Source organism: Schistocerca cancellata, chromosome 9, assembly GCF_023864275.1.
Source record: "Schistocerca cancellata isolate TAMUIC-IGC-003103 chromosome 9, iqSchCanc2.1, whole genome shotgun sequence".
NCBI classification, from domain to species: domain Eukaryota; kingdom Metazoa; phylum Arthropoda; class Insecta; order Orthoptera; family Acrididae; genus Schistocerca; species Schistocerca cancellata.
Genome location: NC_064634.1, coordinates 173,619,231 through 173,640,012, shown reverse-complemented (window position 1 = coordinate 173,640,012; position 20,782 = coordinate 173,619,231). Strand labels below are relative to the sequence as shown.

General features: G+C 39.4%; 1 protein-coding gene across 2 annotated transcripts in view; it reads left to right on the top strand.

The window, feature by feature from the left end:
* The window catches only part of LOC126100452 (vacuolar protein sorting-associated protein VTA1 homolog), a 75,345-nt gene extending 74,788 nt beyond the window's left edge, over nt 1-557 (top strand). For both annotated transcript variants that reach the window (XM_049911057.1, XM_049911058.1), the window contains exon 5: nt 386-557. In XM_049911057.1, coding sequence (XP_049767014.1) covers nt 386-546 — 161 coding nt within the window. In that variant the 3' untranslated portion in view covers nt 547-557. The remainder of the gene's footprint in view (nt 1-385) is intronic.
* Nucleotides 558-20,782: the final 20,225 nt, after the last annotated feature.

Sequence of the window (20,782 nt, the reverse complement as noted above, 5' to 3'; positions counted from 1 at the left end):
CATATTTGTCTTCCATAAAGTGATCTGTAAAGATTGTTGCCATTTGTGTACTAACAGTTGGATGGAATGAACATCTGGATCAGATCTTGGCAACTACCCTGGTTTGTTCTCTTGATCTTGCAAAGACATAAATAATTATTTAAATTCTAGCAGAAATTTCCATACCACATTTAAATCACCAAGTGGCCCCCTTCCCTCCTAAACCTTGTGTTGTCCATACTTCGTAATTGTCTCATAATTTACATCTACTTTCTTTCTACCGCATTGTCCTTCTGTATCTTTCCCAATGTTTTCCTTCTCACCTTTGTTACACATCGTTTATAAAGGTATATGTATCAGCATTCTTCAGTTTGTGTATGTTAAAGCTTTTGCTTTCATGTTTCAGGTAATGGAAGTTCAGCTTCACTGAATCCAGCACAGATCACAAAGGCTCAGAAGTACTGCAAGTGGGCAAGTAGTGCCTTGAACTATGACGATGTACCAACAGCCATAGAAAACCTGGAGAAAGCATTAGTTCTGCTTCGGACTGGTGCAGATACTGGTTAATTGCCTAATTGCCTAATTGTCAACAAACTAAAAAGAGCAGTTTCTGTAATTTTTTATGCTAATACACTTTTCAAACTAAAATGTTTACAAAATTAAAAGTTCCATTTTACGATGTGTTGTTAACTGATGGAGAAAAGCTCATAGTAAATATGCTTGGTACTTCGCCTCCTGTTGATAATTATTGAAAATGTATGATTTCTTGCGTATGGGTATGCATGTACTAGCATAATTTATGTAAAGTCATCTTGCGAATATAAAGATATTGATTTTCAGCAAATAAGAGGAATTTTAGATGTTTACAACATATATCATAATTAAATTATTTATTGATGACAAGAATGGAAATTCTTGGATGGAAAGATACATAAAATAAGAAAAAGGCAACTGCTCACCTACAGCAAACTGATGTGTGGCACATAGCCATGTAACAGAAAACAGTATGCAATCACCTTTGAGTTCTGGTTCTTCTTCTAGCAGAGAGCGCACACTCACAACCACACAGTTAACAAAATGCACACTACTGTGGCCACAGCAACACATGAATGTAATATGGTTCTACCAGACATAGATTTTTATTCCGTTTCTCTAACATTTATTTTTCAAGGTAATAAACTTACTGCAATATTTACAGCTCCCTCTTCTTCAATAAATGTTCATCACTACATTACTAACTTCCTATCTGATGAGCTTATTTCTTTCTAGCTTTGAATTACATATTGAGTCTATGACCACATTAATTTTGAAAGCGGTATAAGACCATCAATTCCTGTGCATACTGTTTTCTGTTACATGTGTCTGTATGCCACACATCAATCTGCTAAAGGTAAATGGTTGCTTTTCTCTTATTTTACAAATTATTCATTGATGAACCATAAATTAAATATTAAAGCTTATCTGAACTTTGTATATACTAAACAGTGGAAGATCCAGGATGGAATGTAACAATATCATGAAGAGGAAAGTTGCTACTCACCATATAGGGGAGATGCTGAGTCATAGATAGGCACAACAAAAAGACTGTCACAAATAAGCTTTTGGCCAACAAGGCCTTTGTCAAAAAAACTTCTCCTCCTCCTCCTCCTCCCTCTCCCTCCCTCTCTCTCTCTCTCTCTCTCTCTCTCTCTCTCTCTCTCTCTCTCTCTCTCTCTCTCTCTCTCTCTCAGCAGTTTGGCTTCAGCTGCCAGAGACTGCAGTGTGTGTGTGTGTGTGTGTGTGTGTGTGTGTGTGTGTGTGTGTGTGTGTGTCAGTCATCTATTTTTGACAAAGGCTTGTTGGCCGAAAGCTTATTTCTGACAGTGTCTTTGGTGTGCGTATCTGCAACTCTGAATCTCCACTGTATGCTTTGCGCATACCAGATACTTACAGCAAGCCTGGCAGGCTTAAAAATGAAAATAGTCCTGGTGCAATTATGTTGGTTTTGCAGATTGTGACTATGTGCTCTTCTTCTTTAAATGTTGTTGATGTCTGTTTGTTTACTTATGATTAGTTATTTAGCATACTTTCACGCATATAATCTGCTTGAAATCTGATGAAGCCATAACCCACTTACATTTAATAGGTTAAGTGTTCAGTTATCATCAAACTTGAGACAACCTGGTCCTAAGTTTCAAGGACTGTTAATTCATGCGGACTGTAAAATATTTAGAATAGTGAATAAGATGATTAACAACGTTCTATTGAAAGGCTGTGCTTGTAATTTTGTAATAAAGATCATGTGAGCTTGATGTTCTGATTAAATGCCTCTATGTACATAGATGTATACGTAATGGTACCATGGGTTCTTTACCGTGTGCACTGTAACTGTATAGTCAAGAGGGCAGTGGCTGTTGTTGTTTAAGAGTACAAGAGCACATGAACACCTTAACTTTTGACACCTTGTAGATTTATTGGTTATTTTTCTTTGAGTGCTGTTAAATGTAATGTAGACGCAGTAAACTGAAATACAGTCACAAAATCCCTCGCACTATGCTACATTGGACCTCCAGACGCAGTGAAACTGTAAAAGTTGGCATCAGGGTCGCAAACACACCTTCAGTTGTGCGCGTTTTAAGGAGCTTTTGCACATGTGCAACTGGTGTGATGTAATTGCCTTCAGTGCCACTCTGTGGTAGCACACTGCAGCAGACTTTTATCCCCATGTGTTTGGCATTAATCCCACTAGATGGTAGCACATTCCACAGATATGGCAATTCGCTCTATATGTAGTAAAATTAGATCAGACATCATTATATTTTGTAGTTATACTCATAGAAAAGCCTATTTTGTGGGATTCTGAATGAGATACTTTATACAGTATATTAAGTTTTGGAGTTTATCAGACAGTAATCAGTTACAAGTGCTGAGAATCATAGACCACACCAACATCGATGCGAGACTACCATTTATTCATGCCTCTGACATATGTTGGTTTTATCTGTACTGTAAGACCACATTTTAGATATATATGAACATTCACGAAAAGCTGTCACGCTGGCTTCTCTGTTACCCACTTAAATATGGAGTCGAAGATGGCATGCTTTTGGCCGTTATGATTCTCAGCACCTCATTTGTATTCTAGTGAAGTGATCTTGTTGGTAAATAGTACTACTTGAATTTAATCATTTCCCCATGCGGCAGTTTGTGTTTGGCAGTGGTTGCGTACTATGCAGGAATTGGCTTCTGTGTGCAGTGTCAACATGAACACCGTTGAATCTGTTTTAAGTGCTAATGAAAACAAAATTACCAGGAAAAGATAGCCACAAAGGAACTAGGGCTTCCCAGACCAGATCCGTTGTCTGAGAAAGCTGCAGAATCAAATAAGCATGACTACTAGCAAACATTTAACAAATAAGTGTATAATAAGCATAAGTTGGTGGTGGTGGTGGTGGTGGTGGTGGTGGTGGTGGTGGTGGTGCAACATGAGAATGCCTGATTTTCAGTCTGAAAGTTAATTCGTTAACTAATGCTTGGAGTAGGGCTCTTGTACATTTGTCCGCAAAAATAAAAAAAAGCATGAAAACCCCAACTTACACAAAAGTGTGAAATGGAAAGTAGTGAAAGCTTAAACATTATTTCGTTCTTGGCTTAAACTTTATTTAATTATGTATAAAACAACAAAATTTCACAAAAATAATTCTTTCTTTTTTTTCAGACAAGTTATGCATGTTATTATTATTATTATTATTATTATTATTATTATTATTTATTATTTATTATTGACAATAGCTGAAGTTGTCTAAATATGTTGGTAAGCGTAACTGTTATACAACCGATGCTGTTAATTTCACACTCTCATATTTGTCTGACTATAAAAATTTGTGTACAGCCAGAACTAGCCACCACTGCGAGAAGGTTATAAGCAAAATAAAAGAACAGTTGAGCAAGCGCTACCAGCAGAACTGACACAAATGTAAAAACAAATTGAAATTTGATCTCTTACATACACTGAAGTTTTAAGGAATTGGTGGTATAGCCAACCGATGGATAATACCGTGTCTAACCAGAACAGCGCAGAAAGTTGCACTTAGAATTACTGACTGGGGAGAAGGATTAAACTTAGGGTCCACAACTTGTGGTCTAGTTTCAATGAAAATCTCATTCTGGAAACATCCCCTAGGCTGTGGATAAGCCATGTCTCCGCAATATCCTTTCTTTCAGGAGTGCTAGTTCTGCAAGGTTCGCAGGAAAGCTTCTGTAAAGTTTGGAAGGTAGGAGACGAGGTACTGGCAGAAGTAAAGTTGTGAGGACAGGGCGTGAGTCGTGCTTGGGTAGCTCAGTTGGTAGAGCACTTGCCCGCGAAAGGCAAAGGTCCCAAGTTCAAGTCTTGGTCCGGCACAAAGTTTTAATCTGCCAGGAAGTTTCACAATACATCCAGTTCCACACATCTAGGGATACTACACCTGTGATAACACATTGTGAGGAAATAATAAACAGGGTGTGAAGTTCAAAATTCTGAGGTGTCCATACTGATGGAAAAATTAAACTGGAAAAATCATATTTTGAAACTCCTAAAATCACTTAGTTCAGCCACATTTGCACTTAGAAATTTGCAAATCTTGGGGAAAGATAAATGATTAAGATGACATACTTTGCATATTTTCATTCAACAACGTCATGTGGAATAATGTTCTGAAATAACTCATCTTTAAGAAAGTAAGTCTTCATTGCATAAAAATGTGCTGTAAAAATATTATATAGTGTTCACCCATGATTGTCTTGTAGATATATGTTTTAAGAGTTGGGCGTTCTGACTAATCTTCGCAATATATTTATTCCCTCATGAAGTTTGTTTAAATAACCTAATATGGTTCAAAAGGAATAATGACGTACATAATTGACATTCCAGAAGGAAAAAGACATTAATTACTCCACATTAAGATTGTCTATAGCACAGAAAGAGTTAACCAATCCTGCAACAGAAGGTTTTGATCACTTACCAACTGATAGTGTGTCTGACAGACCGCAAAAATAAAACTTGAAAACAAACTTGGAAAGTTTCTCCTGGACAACTCCTTTTCCATAGAATAATTTCTATTACTGTAATGTGGAAAAGGTGGTGGGTAGGAATTAAGCCACATTAGTATATCTTTTTTTTTGCTTTCTGGAGAGATAACAACAAAAAAATGTAGAAATGTTGAGAATGTAACCATATATACAAATTAATTTGAAATAGGAATGTAAAATGGTGTGCTTCATATCATTATGATCTATCGTGCAAACCAGTCTTTGCAACATGTAAATAATCACTGACCACTGACCAACAAATTCAAAACTTTGACACCAACAGACTGTCAGTTTCATCAATTAGTTTATCAAATTTGTTGATTTGTGCTATAATATGGAATGTATTTCTAATGGCAATTGCTAAACCAACAAAGCTGTAGAGAGTGAAGATACTGTTGTATAGTAAATTAATGCAGCTGTATGTTAAACTCTTTGACAATTGGTTTCAGCCAGGGAATGTCTTGTGTCACAATGTAAATTAGAGTTTGCTGGTGAAAATGATGATACCTCCAAAACCAACAACTGCCAGTTGCTGATTTTTTTTGTTTTTTGTTTCTAGTGCTACGTTCCCCCCCCCCAAAATTATGTTTCATAGTGGTTGTGGTTGTACTGATATGAGTGATGAGTGCTTTAAGTCATCACAATCGCACCATGGTGAGCACCAGGTCATATGTCTCTCTGCACCCATATATTTTGTGAGGGGGAAAAAATTGAGATTGTTCTATAATGTTCTCAAGCTTTTAAGAATATTCTCAAGTGTTAACAAATGTTTTCAAATGTCCTAGAATATAACTTGTAAAAGGGCACAAACTGCATCAATCCACTCTCTGGCAAAGTTCTCTTGTCCAGTGATTTGTGCAACATTCCAAACACAGTGTGTCAAGTCTTTAAAAAAGTGGTTAACTTGTAGAGAGAGACTACTAAACAAAGAATGGTTGTGTGAGCAAACAATTTTAGCAACAAAAAAATTACATTGGCCCACAAACAAATTGGCATATGCTTGCAAGGAAGCTTCTAAAAATCATAAAGCAGAAATATTAACTGGGAAAGAAAGTCAAGTCAGTATTTGTACAACAAATGTCACTCATTTCAACTAACTGACCATTTCACTTTAAAATAGCTAAATTTCTGAAATATGGGCACACAGTAGGGCTATCAATAAAGAACAAGGGCAAACATTCCAATGTTGCAGAGTGAATTTTAAATTATACTGGTTTCTGCTAAGACAACAGAACTTAGCATGTTCAAGTGTTAGACATCCGCAAAACTTTTTCGTCTTTGCATCTAGAAGCAGAACACCAAGTGTAATTATACAGATTACATGATTTATTGCACTTTTTTTCTATTCAGAAAACAAATAGAAAATAAGGCAAAGTAAAGCAAGTCATTCTCAGTTAGATAAAAACTATTGGGTATCATCAATAGTGGATGATGGTTTAGTATGAGAAGCTTGATATAAAAAGGTAAGCTTTGCAGTTTCAATATATTATCAATTTATTATATTTATGTGATAATCTTAAACTTAGAAAAGTTAATACGCAAAGATTTGTGATGGAGCTCAACATAAACTATGAAAAGTTTGTGTGTAGATTGAAAAAAAAAAAAAAAAAAAACTTACTACTTTTTTTTGCCTTTGTGTAATCACTAGGGCACATATACAAGGGTCAAAAATTGTGAAGTGCAGGTGATTCTGTTATTCTATTTGTAATTACTCGTCACTCACATTCAATAGTACAAATTATCCATGAATGCATGTTAGTTTTTAACCTCTGTGACTCTCAAGCCTGATTATGATCCATTCCAGGATTAAATATTTGCTAATTAAGTTTCTACTTATTTGCCTGTTTCTGTTTAACCATGATGTAAAGATGAATAAAGTACTTTGTCTTCAGTACATTCCAGTTCCAAAATTCCAAGAAATTAGCCATCATGTGGACATTAAAGTGGTTTTCCAGCATAATACACACTGGTTCTTCCTTATCATTAAATGATAGTTGGACTAATCTTTGTGTAGTAGAGCAGTGTTGTGCTGCTGCATGTGCACATACTGTCACACACAGACAATATATTGTATTTTAATAACATTTGTAATGCGTGCTCACTTACTATAATACATAATTCAACAGCTTCAAACCAGCAAGACAGCATATTTGAACCTAAACAAATAGGAGATACAAATATGGCACATTTTTCTACTGCAGAAAATTACTTGAAAGTTGCCTAAACGCAGTAGCTAAATGTGAACCAGTAAAATAAATACAATGAAAGTGAAAAAATGTCACCATGTATTATAAATTTTGTTCTGTGGTACCCAATGAGGAAAACCATTCTTAGTGTTGAAATTTTTGCCTACATGTTTGGCAATTGACTGTTGTCAGACAGAACATTTATGATGATTTTGAAGTGTACTTTTGAGTTGTTCAGTCATGCAGTGGAACCATAGCTAGAGAAAATACCAGAACACGAACAGCAGCTACTGCTGAACAACATCCTACAGAAACAATGTCACAACAACTGATGTTTATTTCCTCTCCCCTCTCATTTGCTTCATTTTTCATGTCTATGGATGACTGTGAGTGTATATTTGACAGATCTGGTAATATTTAGAAATCTTTCAGGCTGGAGACCCGGAAAGTCATTAAGCTTGCTTTCTGTCATGGTCACATCCTCATTACTTTTGCTTATTGTGAAAATTCTCTCTTTGTGGACTCCATATCTGTCTTTCTAAGAAAACTGTGATGTGTTAAAATTTTGTTTCCAGTAAAACTCCCCTCAATAAAACTGCTCACCACATATATTTCCTCCCCTTTCCATGAGAGCTGTTTTATGGATCTTAAAAATGAGTTACAAATTATGAAATTTTATGCAAATTTAGTTGGATACAAATTTAAGTGGCTCCCATGGAAAGTTTAGCCAACATGTACTGTAGTATGGGATCTTACAAACATAGGTGGGATTGAATTATAGCAACCATTTAAAAGGGCCATGGTTGCCTGCAGTAGATATTCTTTTACCGAATACAAAGAATACGAATACAGTAGTACAGTACGTAGAACTCTCAGACTAAGTTACAACATTGAGAATGACGTGATATGCTACTTCATGGTATGTGCGTTCTGAGGAATGTGAGGGACAGAAAACTCCAGAAGCAGTCCTCACACAGAACATATTGATCTGTAGCCATGTCCAAGCATGTTAGGGTAGGGATTGGAACTAGGGGCATCCGAGTCATCACTGTCCAGTTTTAGTGTATGGATGGATGACAGCAGATTATTGTTATCTACAAAATCATATCCCAACATCAATAAATCTCAATCAGTTGTGGTGAAAGGTACCAAACGGTCCTATTGTGATGACCCTGATGTCAAGGAGCGTTAAGCACCCAACAGGCCATAAAACATGCCAGAGGCAGAGCGGGCCCTGATGAGAGTGACGTGTCCACTGCAGGTGTATTTCCTGGTTGTGACAGAGGTGGTGATGGAGGAGGATTATTCTTGGTTAATGCATTCAGGGTGAACCAGAATGCCATCAACAAACTGTCAGATGTGGTAGTATGGACCAAATCAAGGGGGGGGGGGGGGGGGGTGTCTGGTACACATGGGCTCTAAAATACATACCTTAAGAGTTACGAGCACTTAGCAGAAGATGTGTGTTTCACAGTAGCGAAGATGAACAAGTCCGGACAGCTCTGACTGTATGCACTTCAGAGCCCATGTTTACTGGATATTTTAGTGTTGTTTTGACCTATACTACCACCTCTCAAAATGCAGAAAGCAAAGAGCTTTCATTAGAAGAGACATCTATCACAGTTATGAAGATGAACACATGTTTATAGCTTTTAAGATATGAATTTTTGAGGCCATGTTTACTAGACTTTTTTTCTCATTTTCATCCACAAGGAAAGTTTGTCGATGGAGTTATTCACACTATAAACGGTGCCATTTGTATGGCATCCATCATGTGATGGGAACTCTTCTGAGTGGATAGTGATTGGAAATGGTGCAGTATGAACTGAACTGTGGGCTGTTACCAAAAACAGTAGCTTATGGCAATAACTCAAATGCAAAGAATAAAAACTGTAAGAACATTCATTATTGATTTTGATGTAATGTTTGGTGTGGGTGTCTTCCAGGATGTGAAAAAGACAATGCAAAGAAAAAAAAAGAAACCTGTTTGTCTTGTTTAGGTCAGGGCAAATAGACATGGCATCTTGGCATCTAGCTAGGTTCTCCATCTGGGTCATAACCTCAGTGTCCTTCACACAGAATTATGGCATCAGAGCCCACAATACCCAAAGAATGATGATTTGTTATTGCCTGAAATTTGTTCCCAGTATGCATGACAGTGCATAGTACTATGCAATCAATTCTCATATCATCATATCTTTTGTGTTTTCGCCGGTTAATATTTCCAGACATATGTCAGCACTTGCAATAATGGCGAGCTGTTAGCAGTAGCAATTGTACTGCTTTTGAAGGATTGGAGAAACCTTGCATTATCATTTGGAGGCAATGGCATACCTTAAAACAGCTGATTTCTTGCTCACTGAATTTGTGTTCTGGATCTGTAGAAAGATATAAGAGCATATGACAGGATGTCAGTTTGTACTGTATTCTGTAACTACAGATACTAAATAGAGACCACTCAGTACTGCAGGCACTATATAGTCCACCCAGAAGGATATTTTTGTGGCTTAAATATCAATACTAGTGGTATGATCTGTTTTTTAAATATAATCTTGTGGTGTATGAACTTAAGTCGATTAATAAATAAATGTAGCTTTGAAGTGTACTCATTTAAATCCATAAATAATACCCCCCCCCCCCCCCCCCCAGCAGAGCCACTCGACACTGCACCTAGCAAACCTACATGTCACCATAATGTCCCTGCATGCTTCCACAACCTCCTCCCTGCCCCATGCCTCTTCCTTTTCCCCACCACCTATCCCGTTTCTGAGAAAGAGGAATTTGTTAATGTCTAACTTCAGTATAATGTTAGTAAGTCTTTTTTGAAACTATTTGGTGTGAATGTAGCCTTTATGGAAGGGAAATGTGGATAGTAAATAGCACAGACAATAGGAGAATAGAACCATCTGAAAAATGGTGATGTAGAAGAAAGCCAGAGATTAAATGGATGGATAAAGTAACTAATGTACAGGTTTGAGTGGATGCAGGTTGGAGTAGATGAGCGAAGATGAAGATACATGCATAGGATGGACAAGTGTCACAGAGTGGTATCAAATGAGTCTTCAGGCTGAAAACCACAACACCAAGCGCAATTTTTTCATGACCAGGTTGAGAATTCAGGCTAGGCTTTATGGAAAGGAATTCTTGGTATGAAATGGGTGGCAGCTGTAGAAGATGAGGTTGGTGATCCTTGGCAGGTTTGATATGGACACAGGTACTTACGCAGCTACCCTTGAGGTGGTTATCAACATCGAGGATGGTGGTTTGTTGAGTTGAGGAGGATCAGGTGGAGCAACTGGGGGAGAAGTGGTTGAAGCTCTGGAGGAAAGCAGATAATGTGCTCTCCCCCTGAGTCCAGATCACAAAACAGCAATCCATGGAGTGGCGCCACATCACATCACATCACCTCTCCTCTGAAGAAAAATTTCAAAGCCACACCCTCAGCAGGTAAAGTCATGACAATGGCATTATTCACTTTGAAAAGGTTACTCTGTTTGATGTCCTCCCTCATGGTGCAACGATCAACTCTGAAGTGCATTATGCTACTTCTGCACCACAAAATGCAAACAAATTTCACCTTGTCCATGACAACACAAGGCCTCACGCAAGTCTGCAAACCAAAGAGGCACTCACAGAACTTGATTGAACGGTTCTTCCTTGACCACCCAACAGTCCAGATCTCGCACCTTCCAACTTCCACCTGTTTGGCCCAACGAAGGATGCTCTCCATGAGAAGCACTATGTGGATGGTGGGATGGTTATTGATGCAGCGAGATATTGGGTCCAACGTCCACCACCAGAGTGGTACTATGCAGGTGTATAGACCTTCCTAGTAAGGTGGCAGATGTCTATTGCATCGAGCAAAGGTTACCTTAAAATGTGGTGCTAATATGATGCATTGCAATCCTAAATAAAACCAACTAACTCTCAGAAGCAAAAAAAAAAAAAAAAAAAAAAAGTGTTATATTACTTATCGAATGGCCCTCATACATCACCTAACTTTGGTTTACAGTAGATGATGATGATGATCATGATGATTATGATTATGATGATGATGATGATGATGATGATGATGATGATGATAAGTTGGGTTGAGGGGGCACTCGACATCACCGTCGTCAGCGCCCTGACGAAATATCAACATGAAATCTCATGGTTGGGGACAAAGGCTGTCCCCACATGCAGAGCAGTTTATACCACACATGCAGAGCAGTTTATACCACACATGCAGAGCAGTTTATAACATACTAAAGTCTGCCGCCCTTCCCCACCATTTTAGGGTTGAGGCCTGATAGTTGACAAAATTTCACCACTCTGTTAACACTGGTATCCGTATGTGCGAGGACGGTGGGCAGATCTCGAGCGAGACCAAGGGCTGCCCTATTATCAGTATACAGGACACACATAGCCACAATTTGCTGAACTGAAAGCAGCAAGCCACAAACTTAACAGAAAGGTGGATCCTCCCTCCGGAGGAGGAAACTGTGTATGAAAGGGCTATGCCCGATGTGCAGTCTGGTAAGCAAAACCTCCTTCCAGCAACGAGGCTGACACGAAGTCCGCCAAGCTTTTGTGGTCGATTTGAGTGAATGCAGTTTGTTGTCCGACAACTGCAACCATTCAGTCTCCCACTGACTCCTGATGCATCTGTCAGAAAATGAGATAATGGTGTGCAATGGGATGGGACATTGATGTTCAGCACCATCCCAACATGCTTCCTTGGCAGCTTTATCAGCCATGTTGTTACCCTGTATCCCAACATGGCCAGGTACCCAGCAAAAGATCACCCACTTGCCACAGCGTTGGAGCCGCTGTAAGCATTCATGGATGAGCTGAATCAGTGGGTCTATCGGATACATTTGGTGAAGCGCTTGAAGTGCACTAAGAGTGTCCGAATAGACAAGAAAATTTATACAGTGATGTCTGTGAACCCTCTCCAGTGCCATTAGAATGCCATATAACTCCACATCATAGTTTGTAAATTGTTCTGGAAGACGCACTTTAAAAACCCTATCGGGGAAAACCACAGAACGACCGAGAGCGTTCCCCTGCTGGGCTCTATCTGTATGAATAACAATAAAACTATGATACATACTTAAAATACACGAAAACAAAGTTGTAAAAACCATATCAGGAGTACAATTTTTCGGGTACTGCATCAAGCTTAAATCACTTTGGGTCTCCGAAGACACCAAGGCAGCAGTGCGTCCCATCCCTGCGTGTGTATTTTCATGCCCAAGAGATCCAGATCCTTGAGGCAGGCTGTAGCACATATACCAAATGGCTGGGTTGCTTGGGGCCGATTCCTGAATAGTCGTTTGAAGGCGGGTTGGATCACTGAACTAAATGCCAATGACTAGGGTGACACTGAGATTTTCAGCGCCTGTCGAGCCAAAAGGATATGTCGCCAAATGCAGAGTGGTGGTTCACCAGCCTCTGCACATAGACTCTGAACTGGTCTGATCCGAAAGGTTCCAGTCCATATCCGAATGCCCGCATAGTGGACAGCATATAACATCCGGAGGTAGGAAGGACGGGTCGATCCATAGACCACGCTGCCATAGTCTAAGAGTGATCGAACAAATGCCCTATAAAACTGTAGGTGGCGGGACCTGTCAGGTCCCCATGTTTTTCCGCCATGTTCAACAACCGGAAGCCCTTTGTTCGTAGGTCTTTCATGTGTGGGAGCCATGTTGATTTCGAGTCAAATAATAAACCCAAAAAGTGCACTGTGTCTTGAAAAAGTAAAATACAGTCCCCCATTGTAAGCTCTGGTTGGTTAAAACTCCGACGAGCACGATTAAAATTGACATGCACAGTCTTCTCAGGTGAGAACCAAAAACCAGTTGTCTGGGCCCACGTTTCCAGCCTCCTAATGGTCAGTTGTAGCTGCCTTGTCGTCGTCATAAGATCAGAGGAAGAGTAGAAGATTGAAAAGTCATCCACAAACAAAGAGCATTTGACAGGGTTCCTGACTGCAGAGGAAATGCCATCGATAGCGATGGCGAACAATGTAACACTGAGGACACTGCCATTCTCCTGAACATAGCAATCGGATATGGCATCGCCAATGTAATAACGAAAACGCCTGTGCCCGAGAAAGGATTGGATCAGAAGCTGGCAGGCGTCCACGTAGTTCCCATTCGTGAAGTTGGCAGGTCAAAAACACACAACCTAAATGGTTTCGGCGTAAGAAGAACTCCTGTATCGCCATCTCCAGTAGAATTAAGTTGTCAAGAGTGGAACGGTAGCTACTTGTAACCACACTAGGAGCGGCTCAGGTAACCTCGGGATTTGAGCAGCCAGACGAGGCGGTGGTTGACCATGCGTTCAAAAGTCTTACCCATACAACTAGTAAGGGCGACACTTCGATAACTGGTAGGGGTGTTACGGTCCTTACCTGGTTTCCAAAATGAAATTAAGATTGCCTCCTTCCAAGTCGTGGGGTACTGTCCGTCACACCAAATCCGATTGAAACGAGAGAGGAGCTGACCTTTCACTTCAGGGCACAAATGGCGAAGCATGGTATAATGCATCTCATCAGGTCCTGGAGCAATGTCTTTGGCTACAGATAAAGCTGATTCCAGTCCCCACATGGAGAATGGAAGATTGTAGACTTCTTCATTATGTGAAGAAAAATTTAGCTTTCTCATCTCTGCAGTCCGATGGAATACCTGAACAGCAGGAGCTTGTCAGGATGACAGTAACAGTAAAGAAGTGTTCAGCTAAAATGTGAGCCATCTCTTCTGGCGTGTCCACGAAGACCCCATTATTTGACAAGGCCGTAAGAGGATGTGGACTTCCCTTGCCTGAAATCCGTCTTATTGATTCCCACACGTGTGCAGTGGAAGTGGACTGATTAGTTTACAGTAGAGATTAATCTTTTATGTCTTCCACAAATAAAAACATCATTCATTGAGTCATTTTACATTGCATATACCAGGTGTATTCTTTGAGCCCCTTTTAGGATGTTTAGTAGTGACCTGACAACTGAACTGGCACATGCTGAACAAAAGTTAAAGCCTCATATTGCTTATTGCGCATAGCTGCAAGGCACCGAGGAAGAACCTCATAAAATAAGAGCTTGTATTGTATTGTATGTTAACCGGGGACCTAGAAACAACGGAGAGGCTCTGTCCCCACCACAGCCGCAGTGGTCCACAACCCCACGACAACTACCACAGTCCACTTCACCCCTCCGCCGCCCCACACCGAACCTGGGGTTATTGTGCGGTTTGGCCCCCAGTGGACCCCCCAGGGAACGTCTCACACCAGACGAGTGTAACCCCTATGTTTGCGTGGTAGAGTAATGGTGGTGTATGTGTATGTGGAGAACTTGTTTGCAGCAATCGCTGACATAATGTAACTGAGGCAGAATAAGGGGAACCAGCCCGCATTTGCCAAGGCAGATGGAAAACCGTCTGAAAACCATCCACAGACTGTCCGGTTCACTGGACCTCGACACAAAGCTGCCAGGCGGATTCGTGCCGGGGACCAGGCGCTCCTTCCCACCCGGAAAGCCGTGCGTTAGACCGCACGGCCAATCGGGCGGGCAAATAAGATCTTTATACAAGTAAATCAACAACAATAAATATTATCTGAGACTACATATGAGGAGCAGTCAAAGTTTTAATTATCACCTCTAAAAAAAAGTAAGTTATGTAATTATTTTTTTGTTTGTTTGCACTTACATGCCTGCATTCCTAGAATACAATGAATTCACCACACCACAGTACCGTAACATGCCACTAGAGGGAGCAGTGCACTGATAAAGTGGAGATAAGCTGCAGCAGTATATTTTTGCTATTCTAGTGGTGTGCTGTGGTAATTTAGCGTAGGGATTTCAACATGTTTCGGGGACTGCCTACCAACAAAAAATTAGTTATGTAAATTTTTTCTTAAGTTATAATTAAAGTTTAATGACTTTACCTCCTACTCAGTTAATACTGAATAGCCAAGGATCCTTCTACTCACAATTTTAATTTATGCTTTTTGTTCTTGGCCACAAACTTTACCATTAGTTAAATCTGCATTCTCACGTGTGTTGCCCTTAAAAGTGGGTAAGTCTTCTAGACATCCACTAATACATGTGACTCAACTATGACCTTACAGATCAATTAATACGTATAAAATAAACATTTTATCTCTGCCGTTTATCTATTCCTTCCATTTGTAATGTATTGGTATCCTTAGAACGCGTTAAAACACTTTCACTTAATATAATGACATGTGCCTTTAATGTCTCAAATTAGTCATTATTAAGTGCCCCTTTTCACCTTCTAATCAGTTAAGTACCTTGCTGTTATAGCTTCAGTGGAATAGAACCCAATTATCTTTGTTAATTTTAAAAGCTACTACATCACTGAAGATCATAATCATCAGTTCCGAATAACACAGAAGGAAGTACAAACATCTGCTCACTCTTATTTACAATTATGTTAATAGTTCTATGAACAAAGCCTGGAACAAACTGCTGTCTTGATGTCTTCCCAGACCCAAACAAGATTTTAAGCTTGACAGCATGCAAGAAATCTGTACTCCAGACTACATTTCCACGAGTTTCTCTCTCTTCACTTTTAAGACTGCATCACAATTTTCATTGTCATATGTACAGATGGTTATAAACAAGGGAACACACTCAGTTGTCCAGGTGTCTTCCTTGAAAAGATGTATAGTATCTGAAGGCATGGGAGTTGAGAAGCCTTTGCAGTATAAAGTCTCGCATTTGCTCAGACTCTCTCTGTGTCCTGTAAGCTGAACCACACATGATCCAGTGTAAGAGATTATTCACACATTTCAAGATGCAGTTTGGCCAAACTAAAACCAAAGCAAAGACATGGTATTCTGCAGGCTACAGGAACAAGTCAAAATACGGGGAATTGGTGTCGCTGATGAAGCAGCCAAGGAAGTGTGTAGAGGAGGCACTGTAATTAGTGCACCATCCTCCTCCATACTATCATCTGATCGTCATGCTTTGGCAGTTGGGAAGCAAGTGATTGAAGGTTGTTATCAACAATCTGTGTTCATCCAAATCAATAATCCAGGTGTAGTAAACCTCATGCCAGTTACACTGATGTAAGTAAGTGATGCTCACTAGGTTTAGATCGCAGACCTACACTGTGGCACCCAAGCCCTTCCATGTGTCGCTCAGCTGCTGTCTGGTGACCGCCTCAGCGATACATTCACAGCATGCACTGGCTTCGACAGCTGTTGTCTTCCTGACACCACCATCACGATGACGGTGATGGAATTACAGCGGCAATCTCACATCGAGACCCCACTCACAAGCCCACTTCTCTGTAATTTTACTTCATTTTATTTAATTTTGCAACATGTTGTATGTGGCCGCTACACATGACTATCACAAATGTCAAAACTAAATTGAGTTAAACAATTATATGGTTTGTAAACCATGGCCCTTTTAAATGGTTGCTATAATTCAATCCCACCTATATTTCTAAGATCCCATACTACAGTACATGTTGGCTGAACTTTCCTTGGGAGCCACTTAAATTTGTATTCAACTAAAGTGATATACTACAGACTAAAATCAGGATGTCCAGAACAGGATTCGAAATGAACTTGTTCTGAATTCATCATGTCTACTTGGTGCTAGCAATGAAGTGATCATATCTGTGTGGAATGTTCAAACTGGCATACTGGCTTATCCAATACAGTTGGGTCTTTTTTCCATATAGTTTCTCAAAAGCTGACAGAATACTTTCAAAGGGTAAACAAATGCAAACACTGGACATAAAAGTGCCTTGTGCAATGTACAAGGCATCTTCCCAGTTCTAAATACAAAATTCAGCAATTGACTCGTTGACAAAACTGAAATTCATTGGACCTTTTGCCTTGATGGACTCTCTTAAAAGGATCCTTTGGAGAAAATATCAACTTTCACTATTACTGGGTAGTGCTTCACTGCCAGCAAGACAAAGGGTTATCTTTGATTTTGAAGTTTCACAATCCAGCTGTGAGATTACACAAATAATGCATGATCAGAGCTGCCTGTGGCAACCACATTCATTAGCTAGAAAGGTTCCTATTCATACTCATTTTCATTGTCATGTGTGGGAATGGACACACAGTTAAATTTACAAAGTGAATGTAAACAAAGCTGATCTGTCATTATGATCAATGCAAGCACCTCAGATGAATAACATGATAAATTAAAAAGAGCTACTACACAAGTAATTATAAAAGAAGTACACATTCATTCAAAACTGGAAATGAAACAAAAGAGTCAATGAAATTATGCAACTACTTGTGGATTAAACAAAGGAAACAGTGTAAGTTACTTCTTTGTTATGGTAATCCTGCAAGCATCCACTGTTCTTATGAAGGATTTCTCCCTCTTACATCTGACCATTGATCTGTTTACCCCTTTTTTGTTTATTTTACAAATAAATCTCACTTTTTTTAAGTATAAGTCATTAATGTAAGATACTTTGAAAAAATGACAATGAAGATAGTGTTTCCAATACATTTAAGTAGCAGAATGATAATATAATCCTTGCTTAAAATCGAATGCACTTTTATATAAGTAGATCATACCCTGCAATAATAAACCAGTGAGGCACATGACATTAAAACATTTTCTTGTAACTCAAGATATGAGGGGTGTTGAATAAGTAATGCAGGCAATTTCAGTGGAGAAAATTTGGAATTTGTTGTGGGACATCGTGGAATATTTCCGCATCAGCCTCTATAGTTGTTTATAAAGTTCTGACGGTGGTGGTTCTACGTGTAGTCTTCAAAATGGTGTCTGTATTGGAGGTGCATTCCAAGCAGAGACCTTTAATTGAGATTCTTTTCACGAAAAACTGAACATCGTAGATATTCATTGGCATGTGCAGGCATGGAGACCTGGCAGAGAACAAGAGCGTGGTGAAGTCATTGGGTGAGGCATCTGTGATCGTCGCAACTAGGTTGCACAAATCTGTCCTATCTCCTTAATGCCACTTGGCCACACACAGCTGTGACTCCTGCAGTATTGGAACAAGTGGACTTCTCATTCTTTGTAATCAATGGATCAGGACCAAACACCTTGCTGCACAACTGGATGTCTCCATTGGTAGTGCTGACATGCTCATACATGAGTTACGGTAGTCAAAGTTGTGTACCCACTGGATTCCTCACTGCCTAACAGAAGGCCACAAAGAGAAATGAAGGACCATCCGTGTGGAAATGTTTGCATCATGTTACAAGGTTGAGCATGAAAACTTTTTGTTGAACGTCTTCACAGGGGACGAAACAAAACAGCAATCCATGGAGTGGTGCCACATCACATCACATCACATCACCTCACCTCTCCTCTGAAGAAAAATTTCAAAGCCACACCCTCGGCAGGTAAAGTCATGACAACGGCATTATTGACTTTGATAAGGTTACTCTGTTTGATGTCCTCCCTCGTGGTGCAACGATCAACTCTGAAGTGTATTATGCTACTTCTGTACCACAAAATGCAAACAAATTTCACCTTGTCCATGACAACACAAGGCCTCACACAAGTCTGGAAACCAAAGAGGCACTCACAGAACTTGATTGGACAGTTCTTCCTTGACCACCCAACAGTCCAGATCTCGCACCTTCCAACTTCCACCTGTTTGGCCCAATGAAGGATGCTCTCCATGAGAAGCACTATGTGGATGGTGGGATGGTTATTGATGCAGCAAGATGTTGGGTCCAACATCCACTACTAGAGTGGTACTATGCAGGTGTATAGACTCCCCCAGTAAGGTGGCAGATGTCTGTTGCATCAAGCAGAGATTATGTTAAAATATGGGGACTAATATGATGCATTGTAATCCGAAATAAAACCAACCTGCTCTCAGAAGTTAAAAAAAAAAGTTATATTACTTGACGAATGGCCCTCACACATCACCTAACTGTGGTTTACGGTATAGATTAATCTTTTGTGCCTTAACAAATAAAAACATCATCCATTGAGTCATTTTACATTGCATATACCAGGTGTATTCCTTGAGCCCTTTTTAGGATTTTCAATAGCGACCTGACAACTGTGAACTGGCACTTCACTGAATGAATGTATAAGGTTCATATTGCTTACTGCCCATAGCTGCAAGGCACCAGGGAAGAACCTTGTAAAATAACAACTTTATACAAGTAAATCAACAACAATAAATATTAACTGAGACTACATATGAGGAGCAGTCAAAGTTTTAATTATCACCTCTAAAAAAAATTAAGTTACGTAATTATTTTTTTGTTTGTTTGCACTTACACACCTGCATTCCTAGAATACAATGAATTCACCACACCACAGTACAGTAACATCCCACTAGAGGGAGCAGTGCACGGATAAAGTGGAGATGAGCTGCAGCAGTTTATTTTTGCTATTCTAGTGGTGTGCTGTGGTAATTTAGCGTTGGGATTTCAACATGTTTTGGGACTGCCTACCAACAAAAAATTAGTTATGTAACTTTTTTCTTAAGTTATAATTAAAGTTTAATCACTTTACATCCTACTCAGTTAATACTGAACAGTCAAGGATCCTTCCACTCACAATTTTAATTTATGCTCTTTGTTCTTGGCCACAAACTTTATCATTAGTTAAATCTGCATTATCACATGTGCTGCCCTTAAAAGTGGGTAAGTCTTTTCGACTTCCACTAATACATGTGACTCAACTATGACCTTACAGATCAATTACATCTCTGCTGTTTATCTATTCCTTCCATTTGTAATGTATTGGTATCCTTAGAATGCTTTAAAACACTTTCACTTAATATAATGACATGTGCCTTTAATGTCTCAAATTAATTTGTCATTATTAAGTGCCCCTTTTCACCTTCTAATCAGTTAAGTACCTTGCTGTTATAGCTTCAGTGGAATAGAACTCAGTTATCTTGGTTAATTTTAAAAGCTACTACATCACTGAAGATCATAATCATCAGTTCCGAATAACACAGAAGGAAGTACAAACATCTGCTCCACTCTTATTTACAATTATGTTAATATTTCTATGAACAAAGGCTGGAACAAACTGCTATCTTGATGTCTTCCCAGACCCAAACAAGGTTTTAAGCTTGACAGCATGCAAGAAATCTGTACTCCAGACTACATTTCCACGAGTTTCTCTCTCTTCACTTTTAAGACTGCATCACAATTTCATTGTTGTATGTACAGATGGTCTAAGCAAGGGAACACACTCAGTTGTTCAGATGTCTTCCTTGAAAATATGAATAGTATCTGAAGGCAAGGGAGTTGAGAAGCCTTTGCAGTATAAAGTCTCGCATTTGCTCAGACTCTCTCAGTGCCCTGTAAGCTGAACCACACATGATCCAGTGTAAGAAATTATTCACACAGTTCAAGATGCAGTTCAGCCGAACTAAAACCAAAGGAAAGACATGGTATTGTGCTGACTACTGGAACAAGTCAAAATACTGGGTAATGATGTAGCTGACAAAGCAGACAAGGAAGTGTGTAGAGGAGGCACTGTAATTAGTGCACCATCCTCCTCCATACTATCATCGCATCATCCGGGTGTGGCAGTTGGAAAACAAGTGGTTGAAGGTTGTCAACAACAAACTGTGTTCATCCAA